Source organism: Aquarana catesbeiana, linkage group LG01 (assembly GCF_042186555.1).
Source record: "Aquarana catesbeiana isolate 2022-GZ linkage group LG01, ASM4218655v1, whole genome shotgun sequence".
NCBI lineage: Eukaryota > Metazoa > Chordata > Amphibia > Anura > Ranidae > Aquarana > Aquarana catesbeiana.
This window is the reverse complement of record NC_133324.1, coordinates 170593902-170619232: the sequence shown is the minus strand read 5'-3', so window position 1 is coordinate 170619232 and position 25331 is coordinate 170593902. Positions and strand designations below refer to the sequence as shown.

At 42.2% G+C, this 25331-nt stretch overlaps 1 protein-coding gene across 1 annotated transcript in view; it reads left to right on the top strand.

Annotated features, from left to right (window-relative positions):
* The window catches only part of LIX1 (limb and CNS expressed 1), a 265464-nt gene that overhangs the window by 67824 nt on the left and 172309 nt on the right, over positions 1 to 25331 (top strand). Inside the window, exon 2 of the mRNA XM_073624559.1 lies at positions 5706 to 5869. Coding sequence (XP_073480660.1) covers positions 5706 to 5869 — 164 coding nt within the window. The remainder of the gene's footprint in view (positions 1 to 5705; positions 5870 to 25331) is intronic.

Genomic DNA, 25331 nt, shown 5'->3' with positions numbered 1-25331 from the left:
AGGCTTTTGTGACAGTCAAAGCTTTAGTACTTTAATACAACCAACTCTTGCCTGCCCCTTCCTGCTTCTTGCACATTCCTGTTGGCCAACAAGGCTGTCCATATTGGTTGACCAATAGGAATGAGTTTGTGTGGGGCTGGGGGACTTAGTGGTAAGCTGGGACATATGCAAAAGTGTAAAAACTTTGTCTGTCAGGACCATCTAGATTACAGCTATGACCGGAGCGTTTTAGAGGCTATTGTACAGTAGGTGTGTTGTGCCTGCACTTTGTACCTGCAACAGTTTTATGTCAGGCTCTCTTTAAGTACATAAATGTTTTAAGCAGTTTCCCAAATATTTTACAGTATTCAGAAACACATCCACATTTTAGATTTTTCACGGATTTGTTTGCACTGTATCCACACTGTTTACATTCTCTGTATTATTACTATTAGTAAAAACATGATCCAAAGAGGATAAAAATAAAGCAGGGGCCATATTTTTTTGCAGAAACCTCTCATAGGATGGTAATGCAGGGGTTGGAACAGATGGTTATGTCTAAATATTTAGGTTGCCCTTAGATAGATAAGGTAGATGCTTGAAAGAAAATGAGGGCCAGTTATATACTGCCCAACCTCAAACATGTGCAGGCAGGACTCCCATAGTGTTCTCTCAGTCTCATTCAACAGATGAAAGCAGTTATGTATGACAGTCTAGTTCCCTTTAATACTTAATGTGGAACTTCACACTCTCAGTCAACTTTGACTATTTTTAATACTTATGCTGCTAGCAATAGTAGGAAAGTATAGCATATTTACTTGTTTTAAACCCTTTGTTTTTATTTTTTAACCTCAGTTACATAGTTAGTCAGGTTGAAAAAAGACACAAGTTCATCTAGTTCAACCATAAAAAAATAAATAAATAAAAAATAATATCATTCAATCCCATATACCCAATCCTATACCCACAGTTGCTTTCTAGTTACCAAGCCTAGGCAAATGATGTCTCTGGAGTCTGCAGGAGGGGAGGAGGGTTTTTTTTCATCTAAGCACACCCTCCTCCCTGCATGGTTGAGCTAAGGGCAGATGGATTTCAGGAAGTAAATGCTACATGAATCATCCTCCTTTTACTCAAGATGACCATGAACAGAAATGCTAGAGTGTGTTTTTCAAAGTGATTTTTCAGCAAAATAAATCATGGGGACATGGGTGGATGGGGGAGTTTGCTTTCAATATTAAAATTGAATTGAATAGCATTTTTGGTTTGTGGTGCTCATATTTCATTGAGGGCTTCCAATGATCAGAGGCACATCTTAAGCCTCCTCTAGAAAGTCCTCACCTGATCAAAGCAAGTAATACTCAAATGTTGGGAATCACCACTCATAAAATGTCAGCTTGTTAATATGGATTTCTTTGGCCAGCTTCCTACAATGTTGCATTTTATGCAGGAAGCATATTTAGTTCTCTATTCATTATTAAACGTAATGGAATTAAATCATACTTTGCTTCATTTGCAGAGTAAATAATTACTCAGCCATAGTTAAACATGTGTGGAAGTGTTTTTCTAATTTGCCTCCCTGTGTAGAGAATCGTTTAAAGCTCACTCAGGACCTGTAAAATGATGTTGCTTGGAAACAACCCCTACACTGGACAATGGCATCTATTTATACAGTGTACAATGTGAGAAACAAGAATACATAACCTAGGATACCACAACATCTGTGAAGTCTGATTTTTCTGATTGTAGCAGTAACATAGTGATCATGGAGGGGAATGGCTATAGGCGGCCTTTGATTCAGAGTCTCTGACACTCCATTAAGTGTCGATTCTCTCCATGATTAACAGAATGGATAACTTTTCCTAGGATGAATCAATGGTAGAAGAAAAGAGGTCTACTGTAAGTTGCTATTTTACTGTTTGGACCACTGTATTTGCTACACCTTACCTATTGTGTTGAGAGAGACTGTTTGGTGATGTCTTTTTGGGTAGAACAAGTTAACCAGTTTAGAATATAGCTCAATACAAACCATTTTTTTTGTAGAGCGTATGGGATAATTAGAACCTCTATAGATAATTTAATGCTCACTGTGTTTCCTTTGGGTAGATTTTTTTTCTTGTGTGGCCACTGGAATAGGAAGTAGGGGGAAACTTTTCATTATGGAAATAGTTTTTTTTTGTAAAATGGGTAAGGGTAAAAATGAACCTCTGTAAAATGAGGAGCTCTTTCATGTTTTTTTTTTTTCAGCTGTTTGTGCCTGCGTTTAAAGAGATTTCCCAAATTCTCACGTCTTGGCAGTGGTCCCTGGGGCAAGAGGTGAAAAGAAGTCACAGCAATTAAATCTGACAGTGGTTTTATTGTTATCCGTCCCCTACGTTTTCAAAAATGTAAAAAGAGGCTTTGGCTGGAGCTCCACTTTAATCCACAGAGGGAAATTTGAACAGCTGAAAATGATTTTCATGGGCTTGGATGTTTCCTGACCAGATTTTGACTGGAGTTTATTTGACATTTTTATAGATTAACCTTTTGATGTTCCAGGTGAACAGAAATCTTTCAGACATCCTCAGAGCTTATTTCTACAGGCTGATCAGATTCATCAGGAGACTTTTTATTTAATACACATATCTTAAAGAATTCCTTTGGCTCCAGGGCAGCCAAAAAAAAAAAGATTCAAACAGGAATTCTGTAAGCCTTTATTGGTGTTTTCAACTCTACATTCTGTTCCAGTCTTTCATTCTTTTCACAGATCCAAACCAAAACCAGTGTTTATTGATATCATCAATATGAAAAGCTAAATTGATGTTATGATATTCCCCTTTCAACCGCTTCCCTCTTGGAAATGTAAACAGTTCAGTATAGCCAGAAAATGAAATTGAGAGAACCATTAAAAATCACAATGCAGCTGCCTGTTGATAAATGGCTTATTATTATATGGGGGATTCTAAAAAGTAGAAGAAAAAGAGAGTGATGCCCATAGCAAGTTTGGTGATTTTTTTTAAATATTATTTTCTGTTCAAAACTACACCAGATCAAATGGAGTCTGATTGGATGATTTTGGCCAGTGGTCCTCAACTCTGGTTCTCAATGCTCCCTATGAGTGTATACCGTATTTTTTATATTCTCTATAACTGTATTTAAAACTAAACAATATTTGCTTTGTTTAGGATATTGTAAGGATGTGTTAAAACCCTTGTATTTTTTTTATTGTTGCCTGTGTTGCATTTGGGCAAATTCGCCCTTTCTCTTTCTCCTGATGAACATTGCCATCAGTATAGAAAATAATGGAAAATCTATAATTTTTAACCTGCAAAACTAACAATGCATAATCCAAGTATACTTTAATACTTTACTTAGCAACATACTGTATACAAATTTGATCACCACCTTCAGTCCTTTCACTTCCTGTTGTTTATATATTGTGATACAAATTTCTTATTCTATATACAAAAACCTTAAAAAATAGTTTAACGTATACTTTCCTATAGCAGTGCTAGATTGTTAGTGGGCCTTACATACTGGAATTAAAGTGACACTAAACAATATCCCAATTCTCCAATAATAAACCATACACTCACCGTGTTTGGAATGCTGCCTATGACCCCAAGAACTCCATCTCCACTGTCTAGTGTGGCCTAGCCAGTCTCCAGACCTTAATCCCATAGAAAGTATGTGAAGGGAGCTGAAAGTTCGAGTTACCAAACATCAGCCTCAAACCCTTAATGACTTGGAGAGGATCTGCAAAGAGGAGTGGGACAAAATCCCCCCTGAGATGTGTGCAAACCTGGTGGCCAACTACAAGAAACGTCTGACCTTTGTGATTTCCAACAAGAGTTTTGCCACCAAGTACTAAGTCATGTTTTGCGAAGGGGTCAAATACTTATTCCACTCATTAAAATGCAAATCAATTTATAACTTTTTTTTTAATGTGTTTTTCTGGATATTTTTGTTGTTATTCTATTTTTCAATGTTAAAGTAAACCTACCATTAAAATTATAGACTAATCATTTCTTTGTCAGTGGGCAAATGTACAAAATCAGCAGGGGATCAAATACTTTTTTCTCTCTCTGTACATACTTAAATAGAATTCTTCCTAAACCAGAGTTTAGTGTCACTTTAAGCATTACCACATTAGGTAACACTTAAAGAAGAAGTACAGCCAAAGCTCATTTGGCTGTACTTCTCCTGTGGATCACAGGAGTGCAGTTCCTTCTGCACTCCTGTGACCTGTTTTCAGCAGACAGCAGGGCCACTGTAGGCTGACATCACAGAGCCGGTCCAGGTTCGGGCAAGATCGTGACAATGAAGCTGGGATCCGCCCCACATGCCTGGGCCAGCACCCGGCTCAGGCTCTCAGCGCTCCAGTGAGCGGGGGCAGAGCAGAGAGTCGGTGACTGACATTCACCAGCTCTCTGCTCAGGGAGCCCTGAGAACCAAGTGATCGGTGGTGTTTGATTGCTCGGTTCTCAGTCTTAGTGCCGGCAGGGGAAAGATGCTGCATCCACCTAGATAAGTATGATTCTGCAAAAAAAAAACATACTTCTTTTAGTTTGCTTTCCCTTTCTTTTCTCTTCTCCAGTATTGGTAAAAATGTTTAAAAAATCGTTCTGCCACTTTATGAGCATATCTAAAGATCCAACCACTGTACTTTCAAAAATGTGAATGTCACATGATTCAAAAGCAAGGTCCTATCCAATAATCCTTTTTCAGCTGTGTGTTCATGTAGCCACACACACCATTCTAAAACTCTTTAGTCAAGTTGTAGCAGTTTTGCATTAATAGCCATTTTGTTGAGCGGAAGCTACTACATTTATCCAAGAGAGAATAGTGTAATAGCTGCCAGCTTGTGGTGCTGTCGGCTTGTTTTTTTGTGAATAACAACATTGCTGTCCAGCTTATGTCATTCACAAAACAAAGTAGCCAGCTACTATTGTAGTAATCTACAAACTAGCTGGCAGCTGTGGGAGATTGTATTTTCCCAGTACAAAAGGAGAAGAGGAGGCACAGAACTTAACAGCGAGGTGGGCTGCAGATATACAGAGAAGGTGAGGCTGTGTGTACTCTGTCTTTGTGTTGCCCTCTTCCTCTGTGTGCTGTCATTTGGAAGTCCGTCTCCTTGCTCCAGCGTGGTCAGAGGGGGGGCGAGCTATCCAACCATGCAGTTCAGCACCCACTGCACAGATTTTATTGGGTACAAGAGCTGTGTGCACTGGGTTACATTGGGGATTTACGTAAAGCCTTTATTAACTTCTGATGAGTTAACTACTTTGAGACTTCTAATTTAGGATACACTTTTCTATAGAGTTCTCACTCTCTCTGAAAATCTAGTAAAACAAATAATATATATATATATATATATATATATATATATATAAATATATATATATATATATATATATATATATATATATATATATATATATATATATATATATATATATATACACATAAAGTTAAAAGTACAACCATTTGTCAACACATGGAGCTGCATTTATATAAAAAAGCTAAGTATGAAGAGTATGGGAAGCATTGTGATATTTATACAGCATGTCAGAAGAAAGTTGTGAAGAAACATATTGAGAGATATGAATTCAGTACATCTTAGCTTCTGAGTCTTTTGTAGCTTGTGCAGAGTCATTTTGTTTCATCAGGATCAGGTATACCCCTTAGATGTATTATTGTACTTTAAAGGAGAAAAGGCTAATTCATTCTTATATATTTTCGTTTTCCAGTAAATGTAGTTGCCTTACTTCAAGAATTTTGGGAGAACAAAGAAAAGAGAAAAGCAGTCTTTCCAAGTGAAAGCTTGGTGGCTTATGAGTCTGTCCCATCTCCTGACCCGCCATTTGTTTGTTATGTCATCTTACCTGGAGGAAGCTGTTTTGGAAATTTTCAGGTAAGAAAGAAATTGTTCATATGTTTTAAAAGGTAAACCCTCTCATCTGTTGGGAATTTTTTGAATAGGAGACGTGAGGGTAATTTGAAAATTACACTTACCTCTGTGCCCCCAATCCTCTATAAAGTGCTATTTTATGCCCTGGCCAAGTACTCCCTTCTAACATTTCCCATTTCAAAATGTACATAACACTCTCCTAAAGTTTTTTCCCCCTTTCTGAATAAAATCAACTGGGCTTCATCTGTGAACTTGTGGGAAAGGATTGCCTAAATTCCAGATGAATCATCAGAAAGGTATAAAAGGACAGCATCAGAATATATTGTAATTTCTTGTACAGTTCATGTAACATTAAAGGCTCCGTAAGAGAGACATGGAGACTGCCATTTCTTACATCTAATTCTGCAATGCTACTTGCTTTGCCATCATGCTGACCATCATCCTTTAGTACTAACCCAGAGCAGGTAGCGATGAGGACCTACCTGATCTGTAAAGTTTTTCTAGGCCAGTGGCTTAAAAGCCACAAATACAGAACACAGGGATTCACAGGAAGAGAAGACTCCCAATAGCACACAGATCACAAAAAATAAAAAAGAAATATTGGCAGAGGTTATAATTCTCCCTTACTCTATCCTAAATGAAAAAAAAAGTTCTGCCTTTTGTTCTACTTTAAAGAGGAGCTTTTAGAAAAAAAATAAAGTCAGCAGCTACAAATACTGTAGCTGCTGACTTTTAATATTAGAACATTTACCTGTCCAGGAATCCAGTGGTGTCCCTACCCAAGCCGCATTTGCAATCCGCTATCAGGTGCTTCTGCCGCCATCTCCACTAAGGGAAACCAGCAGTGAAGCACTCCCCCCCCAAAAAAAAGGTGCCAAATGTGGCAACGGAGGGGGAGAGGAGGAAGACAAGTGGAGCTTCACCTTTTGGGTGGAGCTCCGCTTTAAGATTAGAGTCACAAATGAGAGCATCCTTTCCTACCATCCTTACTACTCAATACACAATATTAGCTGGAGTTACTTTTGTCAAGTCAGCTTGATCCTTTCTGACATAACAGTCTTGTGTGTGCTATATTACTTTATCATATTTAGAGTACAACTTTTTGATATAAAATAAAAATGAATATTTGGTGTAAATGTTGTACCATTTTAATTTTACAAATCTGAAAAGGCAAGGTCTAGTTTTTGCTGTTCTCTAGAATTTCTTTCCATACACCAATACACATTCAACAGTAGGTCAAGTGGGCCAAATTGTAATTGTTTAGTATTTTATGTGTTTTCTCCAGCATTTTTGAACTGTCTTTATTGGCTCATTAGCTGTAGTAACGCAAAATCTGTGCACTTTGTCTGTCAGCACATTACCACTGTGCTAATATTAAACATTTAATGAAGTATATAAGAGCAACGTTGCGGCTCTGCCACCATGGTGGCATTTGTTTATAGAAAATTGGTAGTAAAACCCAACTTTCTCTGTTCCAGTTGCTGAACCAAACATACTTAGCTGTATAGTGTTTGGCTGTCACATGTTGAAGCCAACAGCCTTCCTATACTCATAAGGTTTACCTTCCTCATAGTTGCCCTTGCCTGATAAAGAAATTACTGTGTAAGGGGTCCAAAAGACCCTTTCACAGTTCACTGCACAGATCAGTTTTCCCAGTGGACTGCATCAATTCACTCATCTGTAATTGGGACCTTATGGATTACAGTTTACACATCAGTGCATTGTTAACTGAATTTCCGCTCTGTAAATCAGGGCATACATATCTCTGGAAGAAATTATGAATGACGTTTAGTGTGTAATTTTACTCTTGTATTTAGGTTAACAGCCACTCTGCAAAATGAAATGGGTTGGAAAACCCAGTGAAGTTGATGTACTAAAACTGGAGAGTTCAAATTCTGGTGCAGCTGTGCATGGTAACCAATCAGCTTCTAACTTCAGTTTGTTCAGTCAGGCTCCATTCACACTTGTGTGACTTTTCATGCAACTTTGGATATCAAAGTCGCATGACAAGTCTTTCTCCGTGTTTTCCAATGATAACCGTTTATATATGTGTGACTTAAAGTTGCAGCAACTTCAAAGTAGTTTCATGCACTACTTTGGTCTGACTTTCATGCAACTTGAGGGCCATAGACTTCAATGTTAACTCTCAAAAGTTGCATGAAAGTCGTACCTGAATATTATACAATGCAACAGTTGTCAAACAGTTGTCCATTATTTCTGGTCAAAGCCAAAGTCGTATCCAAGTTGCACCCATCCAAAGTTGTATCAAAATTGCATCAAAGTTGCACTCCAAAGTCGGCACAACTTTGGAGTTCTACAATTGTGAATGGAGCCTTAAGCTTTGACCAAAAAACCTAAAAGCTGATGGTTTTTAATGCAGGGTTGCACCAGATTTTGCACACTCCAGGGGCCCTGGACCAAGCTGTATTGATTAACTGCAGTGTAGTCTGTATTGATTAACCGCAGTGTAGGTCCATGAGATGGTTGTGCTATTTGATAGGGATGTCTGGATCATAATACTAGCTAAATAGAATTACAAAGTGTTGGTATCTAAAACCATTCAAATGTATGTATTTCAAATGCGTATTGAGCTACGGGAGCCATGACTCTGAGCTTCGGTGCACATGTGTTCACAGGGAAAGAGAGCTAGAAGGATGATGCCATATCCCACTTTGCTACTACTACTTCACTATTCAGTCAGGGGTGTATTCTTGACCAAGCTGTGTTATTGCTGAAATGGGGTCAATGACCTGGCTATGCTGCCTGTTAGTGGTGGCTGGATCATAAGACTGACTTAACACAAAGTTATTGTATATGTATTTAAACACTGTGATTAGGTGCCTCCCTGGAACTTGGGTTTGGCAAACTGCTTGTGCTTTGTTAGCTAGTAGGACGTATGCCAGCAATACCCTGCTGCATTCATCTGTTGCAATCTACTACACATTGCACTGTTATTAAGTGTGTTTTTTCACATTCACTAAGACCTCTATAGCAGCCCAGACTGTGTGTACTATATGTCCACATCCTAGCATATACAACTATGAACTCATGTACAACTATGAACAGATCATGTAGCCATGGACTTTGTGCGGACATACAGAAGAGAAACTGAGTGCCACAAAAACAACTTTCTATGAACCATTGAAAATCTATTACATGACATTAAAAATTACTCCCCACAGAGGTTCACAACATGCAAGATTTGATTACAGTTCACTTGAGGACTCAAGGCTTTTCGAGAATCCTTCTATATTGCCCATAGAGAAAAAACCCATGCCCATAGAGGGAACCAATGTGAGTAAGTCACCATAAAGGCAGCATGGTAGTTAAAGCACATATATTCCAAAGACAGGGCTCTTGATAAGTATCTTAGAAACAAACTCTATTCACATGAATCAAGCAGGTTTGTTTTTAAGGTGACTATGGACTATGGTTTTATGGTGACTTAGTCACATTAGGTCTGGATGGTTCCCCATTGGGAAGGTGGTCCTTTTTATTTTAAGATTATGTGTACAAGACCATTAGCTGTTTACTGAATGTACCTGATTTTTCCACCTGAGAGGCAATGGCTTCACCTTGGCTTGCTCATTTTCACATCTATGGGCAACATACACGTTATGAATTTCAGTCTACCCTACTGGCTGATATTACTCTATTAAAGATTAGGAGCAGGTTTCAGTGCACTGATTCTGTCACATGTTCTCCTGAAGAAGGATTCCTGAAACGCGTGTGAACTGTAATCAGAATCTTTGCATGTTGTGAACCCCTATGTGGAGAGTAATTTTTAATGTTGTGTAATAGAGCTTTTATAAACTGGAGCTTTTACTGAATCTGGTTGATTTTGGTAAGGATCCAAGATATTCCGAACCAATCATATTTGTATATAAACACATCACGGCCCATGATATGTTGATGTTGAAATATGTGGCTACAGAAGTGCTGCTATGTAAATATTTCCTGTAATCTTAATGCATACACAATTATTTTTGTATAAATGTGGGAAATTCTTTGTTGATAGAAATCATTGTTATTACAACAAGTGTGAGTGTTTTGATACAATGTAAATATTGGTTCTATATTATCAACTTGTGTGACCATGGAATGCAACACTAGTTACTACTTTTGGCCTGAATATTTAATTGTTTATTTTTCTGTCTTGGTCCAAGCTTTAGTTTCCTCAAAAAATAAATATAATTTTGGATATCATTTAGAGTCAAGTTTTATATTATATTTTAAAGCAGACCTTCACCCAAAAAAAAGTTACTCTCATTTTTTTAACTGCTATAGGGCGTTCCGGAAACAGTTAAAAGCAAGACATATGTAGAATGTTTGTTTTTTGTTTTTCCCAATGCAGGCTACAGTAGAATTTGCATAATGAATATGGCAAATATACAGTAGTTGGGTGCAATTTCCTTTCACTAGCAGACGTAGATGGGGAAGAAGTCTTTAGTGCTAGCTAAATTGTTTTATGGTTTCTCTGCACATCGGAAGATGACACACCTCACTCACCCAGTACTTGCCAACACACCTTGAGGTATTTGAAATAATTTATTGGGTCAAGCATAACCTGAAAAAAAAGGAGGTTTAGCAAGTGTACTTCAAACAATCAATAAGGCAACAACTTTACTCTGAGAGATATGGTTAAACACCAGTAGTATTCTGGCTAAGGAGTCATTAACAGAACTGAACTGCATTTACCTTGCAAAAGTCCTAACTTGCTATAACAGTCCCAGTTTTGTTCAACTGGCCAGTGACTGATAAGAAATAAAAATTTGCTAGCAAAGTTGGGGACCTTGAAGGAAGCACAACAGTTCTCAGCAGACAACAGATTAACTTGTATGATGTTAGTCTACTACCAGTTCTAGGGCACCCTCTTCTGGGTCTCCAGACATATGCTCTGATTCAGTAAAAGTCCAGTTCAAGTCAGACAGGGGTAGAAGTTGCTGATGATCTCTCTTTCAATCCTGTTGAGACAGTCTTTCTTTTCCTTCCTTACAATTGGTAGCAGTGCTCTTTAATACTTTTATAATATAACTTTTTAATCTCTCATCCAGTCTGCTTCTCAATCTCACCACTCTGTATCATACACTCCCTACTTTTCCTTCTCACAGTTGCATCCTCTCTCCTTAAACTCTCTCTCCTTCACCCCCATCTTCTATACCCCACAGCTTATATATATTAGCCTCACTCCTGTGTTCAACTTATTACTGCACTCATCAGCTCCTGCTAATTCTGAACCCACATACCAATAAAGCCTCGAGGACACTGGGAAGTGTCCCCCCCCCCCCACATAAGTCACACTCCCATATCACCTCTCTCACCCTTCTGCTTCTCCTAACTTCTGGAGATATTTCCCCAAATCCTGGACCACCATCATTTACCTTTGACCAAAATACCTGGCATCCCCTGTCCTCTGACAGCAGCCGCAATCCACACAATCTAATTTCTACCTATAACCAGCCTCCCCATCTCCTGTGCCCTTTGGAATGCCTGCTCTGTTTGTAACAAACTTATCACCTTCCATGACCTATTTATCACAAACTCCCTCAACCTACTTGCAATTACGGAGACCTGGCTTTAAGAATCTGATTTTTCTTCTCCTGCTGACCTCTCCCATGGTGGCCTGCTGTGGACTCCCTCTCCCTGGCCTAGTGGATGGAAAGGAGGTGGTGTTGGAATCCTCCTATCCCCTCAAAGCACTTTTTAAGTTTTTAATTCACCCCCTCTCGGTCCCTCTCCTCATTTGAAGCTCACTGTATTAGTCTATTTACTCCAGTTTTGTTGAGAATTGCTGTGATCTATCGGTCTCCTTGACCAGTATCAAGCTTCCTTGATGACTTCTCTGCCTGGCTACCCCACTTTCTCTCTTCTGAAATTCTAACAATCATTCTTGGTGACTTCAACATCCCTGTTAATCTTAACACTCCCACTACTTCTTAATTTCTGAGCCTAACCCCCTCTTTTGACCTAAAACAATGGACACACACTTCTACTCACTCTGATGGAAACTGTCTTGACCTCATATTCTTCTACCTATGCCCGCCCCCCTGCAACCTCTCCAACATTCCTTTTCTTCTCTGATAACCACCTTATTGGTTTCACTCTCTCATTGTCTTCCTCCTCCTTGCCCTTCCAACTACCAAACAATTACCTGTAGAAACCTTCACCATCTTAACCCTTCTCTTCCTTTCTCTTGTTTAACCCAGCTACTATTGAGGAAGTCACTTAACTTTTTTTCTAATGCCCACCTAACCTCCTGCCCCCTGGACCCTGTTCCTTCTCAAACACTACAGTCACCCTATGGTGACTCTATCCTACACTCTTTAACTCATATCTTCAACCTCTCCCTCTCTACTGGCATCTTCCCCAACCCTCTAAAAATTGCACTAGTCACTCCCATACCAAAAAAGGTCTTACTGGACCCCACCAATCAACTTAAGACCGATCTCCTTACTCCCTTTTGCCTCCAAACTCCTTGAATGTTTTGTCTACAACTGACTGAGCGACCACCTCATTGAGAATAACCTTCTTGATCCCCTTCAGTCTGGATTTCATCCACAGCACTCCACAGAAACTGCTCTCCTAAAACTCACAAATGACTTACTAACAGCTAAAACCAACGGGCATTATTCCGTACTCTTACTCTTGGACCTCTCCGCTGCCTTTGATACAGTTGATCACCCCTAGGGATGAGCTTCGTGTTCGAGTCAAACCCATGTTCGACTCGAACATCATCTGTTCGCCCGTTTGCGATATGGGCCGTTCGTGCCAAATTCGTGTGGCGCGTCACGGCCCATAATTCACTGCGGCATCGCAGTGCATTGCTGGCTGATGATTGGCCAAGCATGCACTATGACCCGCATGCTTGGCCAATCAAAGCGCCATCTGTAGAGAGAGCTGTAATTGGCCAAAGCCAGGGGTACACACCCCACACTATATAAGGTCGCCTGCACGGCGGCCCTGTGTAGTGTGTTCCAGCGTTGAGAGACAGAGACAGAGAGACAGTGTCATTTGATTTAGGTTAGATAGATTAGGCAGGACAGTCAGTCAGTTAGCTGCACTTACAGTGTATTGTGTATATATATGCATCCCAGGTGTTGTGTGTATATATATATATATATATATATATATATATATATATATACATTGTATTCAGTTTAGCTAGATCCGTTCCTGTTATTATCTTCCTACTGACAGACAGGCTTGTGTTGTTACAGTATTTACAGTTATCTGAAGAAAATTGCTGGTGTCCTTCTGATCCTATTAGTACCAGTCAGGCACAGTCGGACTATTTACATTTAGTGTAGTGCGTCCTCTGCACAGTGTTCAGCTAAAGCTACAAGTTAGTGTAGTGCGTCCTCCTCACAGTGTTCAGCTAAAGCTACAAGTTAGTGTAGTGCATCCTCCTCACAGTGTTCAGCTAAAGTTACAAGTTAGTGTAGTGCATCCTCCTCACAGTGTTCAGCTAAAGCTACAAGTTAGTGTAGTGCAACCTCTGCACAGTGTTCAGCTAAAGCTACAAGTTAGTGTAGTGCGTCCTCTGAACAGTGTTCAGCTAAAGCTACAAGTTAGTGTAGTGCGTCCTCCTCATAGTGTTCAGCTAAAGCTACAAGTTAGTGTAGTGTGTCCTCCTCACAGTGTTCAGCTAAAGCTACAAATTAGTGTAGTGCGTCCTCTTGACAGTGTTCAGCTAAAGCTACAAGTTAGTGTAGTGCGTCCTCCTCACAGTGTTCAGCTAAAGCTACAAATTAGTGTAGTGTGACCTCTGCACAGTGTTCAGCTAAAGCTACAAGTTAGTGTAGTGCATCCTCCTCACAGTGTTCAGCTAAAGCTACAAGTTAGTGTAGTGCGTCCTCCTCACAGTGTTCAGCTAAAGCTACAAGTTAGTGTAGTGCGACCTCTGCACAGTGTTCAGCTAAAGCTACAAGTTAGTGTAGTGTGTCCTCTGAACAGTGTTCAGCTAAAGCTACAAGTTAGTTTAGTGGGTCCTCCTCAATGTCTTCAGTTAAATCTACAAGTTAGTGTAGTGCGACCTCTGCACAGTGTTCAGCTAAAGCTACAAGTTAGTGTAGTGCGTCCTCCTCACAGTGTTCAGCTAAAGCTACAAGTTAGTGTAGTGCACAGTGTTCAGCTAAAGCTACAAGTTAGTGTAGTGCGTCCTCTGAACAGTGTTCAGCTAAAGCTACAAGTTAGTGTAGTGCACAGTGTTCAGCTAAAGCTACAAGTTAGTGTAGTGCTTCCTCCTCACAGTGTTCAGCTAAAGCTACAAGTTAGTGTATGAATATGAGTGAATAATTGCGCTAATATTAACCTCTTATTTAATGCACTTAAGTGTCCTTAATCAATATGTGATATAATTAATATATAAATGCATGATTGTGAATAATAATCCTCCTGTGAATTAACACACACTAAAATGGATGAATAAACACAAATATAACACCCATAAATTATGCCAGAAATGTCCTGTGTATAGGGGTACCAGAATCTAATAAGTAAGCCAAAAACACTGATAGGAAGTTCAAGTAATGGTTAAATCAAAGAAAAAATAATAAAAATAAAAATTGGAGGTTTACTGATGAATATGCTTTGAAATAAATGGCAACAAGTTCAATACCAATTTCACCATTTAGCAATTTCACCATTAAGCTGCTGCTGATATTAGGTAGAGTATTTTCGTTTTTCAGCAGATTTCCCCGACATGCAAGATAAGCACAAAAAACAGATCCATTGCGCAGAGTTTAAAACAGAGTGATACTGAATATTAAGATGCTAATCTCACTCACATATCCCCATTCGTTGGATGGCATGAGAAAAGAAAAATCATCAGCTGCATTCAGCTATGCGCTGGAGGCTCCTCATCCACCGCCAGTGCTCACACACAGACACTGTTTGGAAAGCGTCACAGGCTCCTCCTCCCGACGCGTTGCATCACCAGACACGTGACTTTTTCAAGGGTGCACCTTTATATATTAATTATATCACATATTGATTAAGGACACTTAGGTGCATTAAATAAGAGGTTAATATTAGCGCAATTATTCACTCATATTCATTCATTTATTTGTGCATTTCACAATATTAATTGCAGCTGTATTATTTGGATATATTTTATTTATTTTTATCACATATTGATTAAGGACACTTAGGTGCATTATTAATAGGTTAATATCAGCGCAATTATCCGTTCATATTCATTTACAAGTTAGTGTAGTGCGTCCTCTGAACAGTGTTCAGCTAAAGCTACAAGTTAGTGTAGTGCGACCTCTGCACAGTGTTCAGCTAAAGCTACCTGTAGAAGGTTGGTGGTGTTTTCCTGATCCTATCACTACCGCAGGCAGCTAAATTATTTACACGTTAGTGTAGTGCGACCTCTGCACAGTGTTCAGCCAAAGCTACAAGTTAGTGTAGTGTGTCCTCCTCACAGTGTTCAGCTAAAGCTACAAGTTAGTGTAGTGCGTCCTCTGAACAGTGTTCAGCTAAAGCTACAAGTTAGTGTAGTGCGTCCTCTGAACAGTGTTCAGCTAAAGCTACAAGTTAGTGTAGTGCACAGTGTTCAGCTAAAGCTACAAGTTAGTGTAGTGTGTCCTCTGAACAGTGTTCAGCTAAAGCTACAAGTTAGTGTAGTGCACAGTGTTCAGCTAAAGTTACAAGTTAGTGTAGTGCGTCCTCTGAACAGTGTTCAGCTAAAGCTACAAGTTAGTGTAGTGCGCCCTCTGAACAGTGTTAAGCTAAAGCTACAAGTTAGTGTAGTGCGACCTCTGCACAGTGTTCAGCTAAAGCTACCTGTAGAAGGTTGGTGGTGTTTTCCTGATCCCATCACTACCGCAGGCAGCTACATTATTTTAACGTTAGTGTAGTGCTTCCTCTTCACAGTGTTCAGCTAAAGCTATCTGTAGAAGGTTGGTGGTGTTTTCCTGATCCTATCACTACCGCAGGCAGCTACATTATTTACACGTTAGTCTAGTGCGACCTCTGCACAGTGTTCAGCTAAAGCTACCTGTAGAAGGTTGGTGTTTTTTTCCTGATCCTATCACTACCGCAGGCAGCTACAATATTTACACGTTAGTCTAGTGCGACCTCTGCACAGTGTTCAGCTAAAGCTACCTGTAGAAGGTTGGTGGTGTTTTCCTGATCCTATCACTACCGCAGGCAGCTACATTATTTACACGTTAGTGTAGTGCGATCTCTGCACGGTGTTCAGCTAAAGCTACCTGTAGAAGGTTGGTGGTGTTTTTCTGATCCTATCACAACCGCAGGCAGCTACATTATTTACATGTTAGTGTAGTGCAACCTCTGCACAGTGTTCAGCTAAAGCTACCTGTAGAAGGTTGGTGGTGTTTTCCTGATCCTATCACTACCACAGGCAGCTACATTATTTACATGTTAGTGTAGTGCGACCTCTGCACGGTGTTCAGCTAAAGCTACCTGTAGAAGGTTGGTGGTGTTTTCCTGATCCTATCACTACCGCAGGCAGCTACATTATTTACACGTTATTCTAGTGCGACCTCTACACAGTGTTCAGCTAAAGCTACCTGTAGAAGGTTGGTGGTGTTTTCCTGATCCTATCACTACCGCAGGCAGCTACATTATTTACACGTTAGTCTAGTGTGACCTCTGCACAGTGTTCAGCTAAAGCTACCTGTAGAATGTTGGTGGTGTTTTCCCGATCCTATCACTACCGCAGGCAGCTACATTATTTTAACGTTAGTATAGTACATCCTCTTCACAGTGTTCAGCTAAAGCTATCTGTAGAAGGTTGGTGGTGTTTTCCTGATCCTATTACTACCGCAGGCAGATACATTATTTACACGTTAGTGTAGTGCGACCTCTGCACAGTGTTCAGCTAAAGCTACCTGTAGAAGGTTGGTGGTGTTTTCCTGATCCTATCACTACCGCAGGCAGCTACATTATTTACACGTTAGTGTAGTGCGACCTCTGCACAGTGTTCAGCTAAAGCTACCCGTAGAAGGTTGGTGGTTTCCTGATCCTATCACTACCGCAGTCAGCTACACTATTTAGACGTTAGTGTAGTGCGACCTCTGCACAGTGTTCAGCTAAAGCTACCTGTAGAAGGTTGGTGGTGTTTTCCTGATCCTATCACTACCGCAGGCAGCTACATTATTTACACGTTAGTCTAGTGCGACCTCTGCACAGTGTTCAGGTAAAGCTACCTGTAGAAGGTTGGTGGTGTTTTCCTGATCCTATCACTACCGCAGCAGCTACATTATTTTAACCTTAGTGTAGTGCGACCTCTGCACAGTGTTCAGCTAAAGCTACCTGTAGAAGGTTGGTGGTGTTTTCCTGATCCTATCACTACCGCAGGCAGCTACATTATTTACACGTTAGTGTAGTGCATCCTCTTCATAGTGTTTAGTTAAAGCTATCTGTAGAAGGTTGGTGGTGTTTTCCTGATCCTATCACTACCGCAGGCAGCTACATTATTTTAACGTTAGTGTAGTGCGTCCACTTCACAGTGTTCAGTTAAAGCTATCTGTAGAAGGTTGGTGGTGTTTTCCTGATCCTATCACTACCGCAGGCAGCTACATTATTTACACGTTATTCTAGTGCGACCTCTGTATAGTGTTCAGCTAAAGCTACCTGTAGAAGGTTGGTGGTGTTTTTCTGATCCTATCACTACCGCAGGCAGCTACATTATTTTAACGTTAGTGTAGTGCGTCCTCTTCACAGTGTTCAGCTAAAGCTATCTGTAGAAAGTTGGTGGTGTTTTCCTGATCCAATCACTACCGCAGGCAGCTACATTATTTTAACGTTGGTGTAGTGCGTCCTCTGCACAGTGTTCTGCTAAAGCTACCTGTAGAAGATTGGTGGTGTTCTCATACTACAGGCAGGCAGTTGATTTTGCTAGGTGTAGTATCAATAAATATATATATATATATATATATATATATATATATATATATATATATGTGTATATAAATATATATCCCAGCTTAGTGCAGCTACATCTCACTGCACGCCATTAGTATGTCTGGAAGGCCAACAAGGAGAGGCAGACAGTCACAAGCCAATAAAATAGGGCAAGCAGGCTCTGTGTCTAGAGGCAACAGTGCTGGTCGTGGAGACGGTGCATCCTCATCAGCACGTGGCCGTGGGACACACTTGGCCTTTTTTTCGGCAGCTGGCCGCGTTGAGCCGCAACATGCGGAAGACTTGGTCGAGTGGATGACCAAGCCGTCCTCATCCTCCTCATCCTCTCTCACCCATGCTCAGGGTACTTTGTCTGGCAAAGCAGCTGCCAACGCGGCCCCTCCCCTCGGCTCAATGGCATCAGTGACTCCTTCCCTAGCCCCACCATGTCCTCCTGAGGAGTCCCTCGAACTGTTTGACCACAGTGTTGGGTACATGCTCCAGGAGGATGCCCAGCGTTTAGAAGGCTCTGATGATTATACTGAGCTAGATGAAGGCAGAAATGTGAGCACGGACAGAGGGGGTGCCTAAGAAGGACAGCAATCTGGCAGTCATGCTCCCCCTGCTGCAGCATACTGCCAGGTTTGCTCCAGTGAGGAGGAGGGAGGGGATGATGAGGTCACTGACTCAATGTGGGTGCCTGATAGGAGAGAGGAGGAGGAGGCCCATCACCAACGAGGCAGGATGCCCTCTAGGGGCCAGCCTAAGGGCAGCACACTGACTGCATCACACCGCAAAGCTCCGCATGTGCAGGGCGCTGTTGTCTCTGCACGTTATTCCAAAAGTTCTTTGGCGTGGGCCTTTTTTGAGACGAGTGCATCAGATCGCATTGCTGCTATTTGCAACATATGTCTCAAGCGTATCTTGCGTGGCCAAAACATCTCTGGTCTGCTTGACCAGACATATGTTGACCTACCATGCAGTTCGTTGGCAAGCGTACCTAAAAGACCCACACCAAAGAAAAAAGAGGACCCCTCCTTGCTCTTCATCAGCTGAGATCTCAAACCCCACTATACCTTCAGTCTTCTCTAAGACCTGCACTGAGAGGAATGAAGGTGTAGAATTAGGTGTGTCACAGCCAAGTACTTGTGGGCAATCTGCTTTCGGTACACTAACGTCAGATTGTACCAGGCAAATTTCCCTGCCCCAGCTGCTGCACCGCCAAAAGAAATTCGCTCCCAGCCATCCACATGCCCAGCAGTTGAATGCTAGCTTGGCAAAATTGCTAGCACTTCAACTGCTACCTTTTCAGTTGGTAGACTCTGCCCCCTTCTGTGAGTTTTTGGAATGTGTGGTTCCTCAGTGGCAAGTACGCAAACGCCACTTTTTCTCACGGAAGGCGATTCCGGCTCTCTACCGGCATGTGGAAGGCAATGTCCATGCCTCGCTGGACAGGGCAGTCAGCGGTAAGGTGCATATTACTGCTGACTCATGGTCCAGCAGGCATTGACAGGGACGTTACCTAAGTTTCACCGCGCATTTGGTGACTCTGCTGGCAGCTGGGAAGGATGCAGGACAAGGTGCAGTAGTGTTGGAGGTTGTTCCACCACCACACTTCCAAAATGCCACTACTAATGATTCTGACACACCTCTCTCCTCCACCCCCTCCTCTTCTTCTTCCTCCATGGCCTCTTCCTGTGCTTTGTCCTCGGAACCAGCGGTGCTCCGTAGACGTTCAAAGGGCTACGCAAGTATGCAGGCCAAAAGATGCCATGCGGCGCTTGAGCTGGTGTGCTTGGGGGACAGGAGCCACACTGGGGCAGAGGTTCTGTCAGCTCTGCAGGGGCAGGTTCAGAAGTGGTTGACACCACGCCAACTTAAGGCAGGAATGGTGGTTTGCGACAATGGCACCAATCTCCTCTCCACCCTCCGACAGGGACAAATGACCCATGTGCCCTGTTTGACTCACGTCCTTAACTTGGTGGTGCAGCGGTTCTTGGGCAGGTACCTGGGCTTACAGGATGTCCTGAGGCAGGCCAGGAAAGTCTGTGTGCATTTCCGTCGGTCATATAATGCCAGTGCTTGGCTGGCAGACCTCCAAAAGGAATTTAACCTGCCCAGGAACCGCCTAATCTGTGACATGCCCACCAGGTGGAACTTAACGTTGGCCATGCTGCATCATCTGCAAATGCAGCAGAGGGCCATCAATGAGTACCTGTGCGACTATGGCACCAGGACAGGGTCAGGGGAGCTTGTTTTTTTTTCCCCACGCCAGTTGGCCATGATCAGGGATGCATGCACTGTCCTGTCACCATTTGAGGAGGCCACGAGGATGGTGAGCAGTGACAGTGCATGCATCAGTGACACTGTCCCCCTTGTCCACCTGTTGGAGCACACGCTGCATGGAATAATGGACAGGGCACTTGAGGCAGAACAGAGGCAGGAAGAGGAGGACTTCCTTAGCTCTCAAGGCCCCCTTTATCCAGACAGTGTTCCTGCATGCCCGCCGATTACACAGGAAGAGGACGAGGAAGAGGAGGATTGTGTCAGTATGGAGGTGGAGCCTGGCACTCAGAATCAGCAGCAGTCTTTAAGGGATCATTTACAGTCCCAAGAAACACATGGACTTGTACGTGGCTGGGAGGAGGTGGCTGCGGATCATGTTGTCCTTAGTGACCCAGAGGACTCCGGACCGAATGCCTCATCAAACTTACGCTGCATGGCCTCCCTGATCCTGCAAAGCCTGCAGAAGGATCCTCATATTCGTGGTATCAAGGAGAAGGAACAATCCTGGCTGGCAACCCTCCTTGATCCACGTTACAAGGGTAAGGTTGCGGACCTTATCTTGCCGTCGCAGAGGATGAAACATCTTCGGGAGGCTTTGCAGAAAGGTCTGTGCAATGCGTTCCCGGAGACTGGGAGGTTACAAACTCCTGTTTCTGGACAACGTGTTGCTGAGGCTTCGGTCGGTCAAAGAAGGAGCGGTGGAGAAGGTGGCCGTCTGACCGATGCGTTCAGACAATTTTTTAGTCCGCAGCCCCAAGGTATGATCGGTTCCAGCAACCATCGCCAGTGTCTGTTTTACATGGTGCAGGAATACCTAGGGGCAAGATCTGACTTGGACACCTTTCCCACTGAAAATCCTCTGGGTTACTGGGTCTTGAGGATGGATCACTGGCCAGAGCTTGCACAGTATGCAATTGAGCTACTGGCCTGTCATGCATCCAGCGTTCTTTCGGAACGCACATTCAGTGCTGCTGGAGGCTTTGTAACCGATCACAGGGTGCGTCTCAGTTACTCGGTCGATCGACTGACCTTTATAAAAATGAATCAGTCTTGGATCACCACCAGCTACCAAGCACCTGATGCTGATGTAACCGAATACATTTTTTTGAAATGTCAGATCCCTTCAAAGACTGCCTATGCTGATGCTGAGTGACTATCCTGTTATACTGAGTAATTATCCTCTTCCTCCTCAATTATCATGGTGATAGCTTGTAAGAACATTTTTGGTTCTGGGCTCCGCCAGTGCCGCCACCAGTGCCTAAGGCCCAATTTTTCAGCCCCTGTTTAACAGGGGCATGTAATTACAATTTTTCATGCAATTCTTTGCAGCAGGGCTAGTTCCTGCGCTCCAACTAGAGCATCTGTGAGGGGTTCCAGTGTTGTGGCACCAACACCAGTGCCTAAGGCCCAATTTTTCAGTCCCTGTTCAACAGGGACATGTAATTAGAATTATTGATCTAATATTTCACAGCAGGGCCCGTTTCTGCGTCCACCAAGAGTATCTGTGAGGACTTAGTGTTGTGGCACCAGCACCACCACCACCACCATCAAAGGCCCAATTTTTCTGCCCCTGTTCAACAGGGGCATGTAATTACAATTCTTGATCTAATATTTCACAGCAGGGCCCGATTCTGCGCCCACCAAGAGTATCTGTGAGGACTTACAGTGTTGTGGCACCAGCACCACCACCAAAGGCCCAATTTTTCTGCCCCTGTTCAACAGGGGCATGTAATTAAAATTCTTGATCTAATATTTCACAGCAGGGCCCTGTGAGGGCTTACAGTGTTGTGGCCACAACAACTCCTAAGGCCCACATTTCTGCTGAGTATATAGGGCAGGCCCCTACTTTCAAACATCCAACTTACAAATGACTTCTACTTGAAAACGGAAGGAGACAACAGGAAGTGAGATGAAATCTACACCTAGGAAGGGAAATTCTCTCCTGTAAGAGTTAATATGGGAAAAACTTTTCTCCTTTCCACTGATGCTTTATCACCAATCCTTGTTTCACAAAAAACCCCACATTTTCAAAAAACATTTGTCATTGGGACAAAAAGTGAGGTGAAATCTTCTGAAGAGGAGCACAGACAGCAAAACAAAAGTCACAGGGGTGATAATCCTTCTCTAGGTTTTCCAAAAAGCTTAAAATAGATTGTTTGGCTGGAGCTAAACATGTTAAAAATGTACCAGTTCAAAATTACAAACAGATTCTATTTAACAACAAACCTACAGTCCCTGTCTTGTTTGCACCGCCTGTATACTGCTGTTCAGAGTATATAGGGCCTGGTGGCCCCACACCTTTCCTTTTTTAATTTGGGTGCGGGGTTCCCCTTAATATCCATACTAGACCCAAAGGGCCTGGTAATGGACTGGGGGGTACCCATGCCGTTTGTCTCACTGATTTTCATCCATATTGCAGGGACTGTTCTAAGCACGAGAAACACGCACCACTTTACAGGCATACTATAGACACCCCCAGGTACGCTATTTAATGGAATATTTCACTTTTTTTTTTACTTTAAGCATCATTAAAATCACTGCTCCTGAAAAAACGACCGTTTTTAAAACACTTTTTTTGCATTGATATATGTCCCCTGGGGCAGGACCAGGGTCCCCAAACCCTTTTTAGGACAATACCATGCAAATTAGCCTTTAAAATGAGCACTTTTGATTTTTAACGTTTGAGTCCCATAGACGTCAATGGGGTTCTAACGTTCGTGCAAATTTTTGGTCTGTTCGCAGGTTCTGGTGCGAACCGAACCGGGGGTTGTTTGGCTCATCCCTAATCACCCCCTCCTCCTCAAAAGACTCAATTTGCTTTGCCTCCATGTCTGTGCTCTCCGTTGGTTCAAATCTTACCTATCTCACCGAATCTTCAGTGTCACTTAAAACTCCACTTCCGCCTCACCAACTGCTCTTACCGTTGGGTTCCCCCAAGGTTCTGTCCTTGGACATTCACTATTCTCAATCCACACGTCCTCCCTGGGTCAGCTGATAGCCTCCCATGGTTTCCGCTACCATTTATAAGCCAATGACACCCAAAACTATCTCTCTACCCCTCTGCTCACCCCATTAGTCTCCTCACACATCACTGATTTACTAACAGACTTTTCTGTCAAGATCAATGGCACAACTATCAGTCTGTCCCCACATGCCAGGGTGCTAGGGATAGCCCTAGACTCTGAATTGTCCTTTCAGGCCATCATCCAATCCCTGTCTAAATCATGCCGCCTTAGACTCCACAACATCTCTAGAATTTGCCCCTTTTTAACCAATGACACCACCAAGCTTCTAATTCACTCCCTGGTTATCTCTCGCCTCGACTACTGCAACTCCCTCCTCATTGGATTACCTTTACATAAACTATCCCCCCTCCATAATGAATGCTGCTGCAAGACTCACCCACCTTACCAACCGTTCAGTGTCCTCCACCCCTCTCTGCCAATCCCTCCACTGGCTTCCACTCACCCAACAAATAAAATTCAAAGTACTAACAATAATTCACAAAGCCATCCACAACTCTGCCCCCAGCTACATCACTAACCTAGTCTCAAAATACCAACCAAGCCGCTCTCTTCGGTCCTCCTGCTCTCTAGCTCCCTTGTTACCTCCTCCCATGCTCACCTCCAGGATATCTCCAGAGCTTCTCCCATCCTTTGGAGCTCCCTACCTCAATCTGTCCAACTGTCCCCAATCTATCCATCTTTAGACGATCCCTGAAAACCCTTCTCTTTATAGAAGCCTATCCTGCTTCTAACTAATACACTGTTTTACTTCCTCCATCAGCTCATCCCCCATAGCTATTACCTTTTGTATCAATTGACCCTCCCTCTTAGATTGTAAGCTCTATTGAGCAGGGCCCCTTGAGTCCGCTTGTACCAAATTGTAATGTAATGGTAATGACTGCCTTCATTTTGTTAAGCGTTGCAGAAACTGTTGGCGCTTTATAAAGCTTGTATAATAATAATAATAATACAATCTGATCTTACCAGGCATCCAACTCACACCCTCTCAGGGAGAAGGTTCTCAGTCTCTTTGCTTCTCTGAGTTCTCACCTGTAGTCAGCTATGGCAGAGATCCATTCTTCCAGAAGCAGCAGCAGCTCAGTCTCTGTCTCATTGCACAGATTATTATTTTATGCAAATTTATAAAATACTTTATTCAGCTCTGTGTATACAAAGGGGCATGGGGGAGCTCATGTCTATAATGATGTGAATGGTATTGACACAGCTCCAATTAATCCACAGTGGCTCAAAATGTATATGGTCCAGAAATATTTAGATGGCATAAAGGTGAATAAAGCACCTGGACCAGATGGCATACACCCACGGGTCCTAAAATAATTGAGCTCTGTTATTTCAAGGCCATTGTTTCTAATTTTTAGGGACTTTTTAATGACTTCGATAGTACCACTGGATTGGCTTAAGGCCAATGTGGTGCCTTTATTTAAAAAGGAATCAAAGTCTTTACCAAGTAACTATAGACCTTTTAGTTTAACTTCCATAGTTGGGAAGATACTGGAAAGTTTAATAAAAGACCGCATAGATGAGTTCTTGCTGGAAAAAAATATTTTAAGCAGACAGCATAGATTCATGAAAGACAGAAGTTGTCAGATAAATCTGATTTCTTTTTATGAGGAGGTATGTAAAACCTTGGACAGAGGGGTGGCTGTGGACGTGGTATACTTAGATTTTGCAAACACATTTGACGAATTTCCCCACACGGCTAATGTGTAAGGTAAAGTCTACAGGCCTGGAAAAATCAGTTTGTAAATGGATAGAAAATTGGCTAAAATACTGTATTCAGAGAGTAGTGGTTAATGATTCTTACTATGAATGGTCTAAGGTTATCAGTGGTGTACCCCAAGGTTCAGTGTTGGGACCCCTACTTTTTAATATACTTATAAATTATATTGTGTCTGGGATTTAGGCTAGGTTTCCACTAGTGCGTCCCCAAAGTCGCGCGATTTTGCCGCGATTTTTTACCGCGATTTTACCGCGACTTTTTACCGCGATTTGAAGCAATGCCTGTATCTATAGACCTCAAGTCGCATCAAAGTGGGACCAAAGTAGTGCAGGGACTACTTTGAAGTCGCTGCGACTTGAAGTCGCACAGATATGAATGGTACTCATTGGAAATCATGGGAAACAATTTGTCATGCGACTTTTCAGTCCCAAGTCGCATGAAAAGTCGCACTAGTGGAAACAGAGCCTAAAAGTACCATTTCAATCTTTGCAGATGACACCACGCTATGCAGTGGAATAACGTCCTTACAGGATGTCTGCAACTTACAAGCCAACCTCAATGT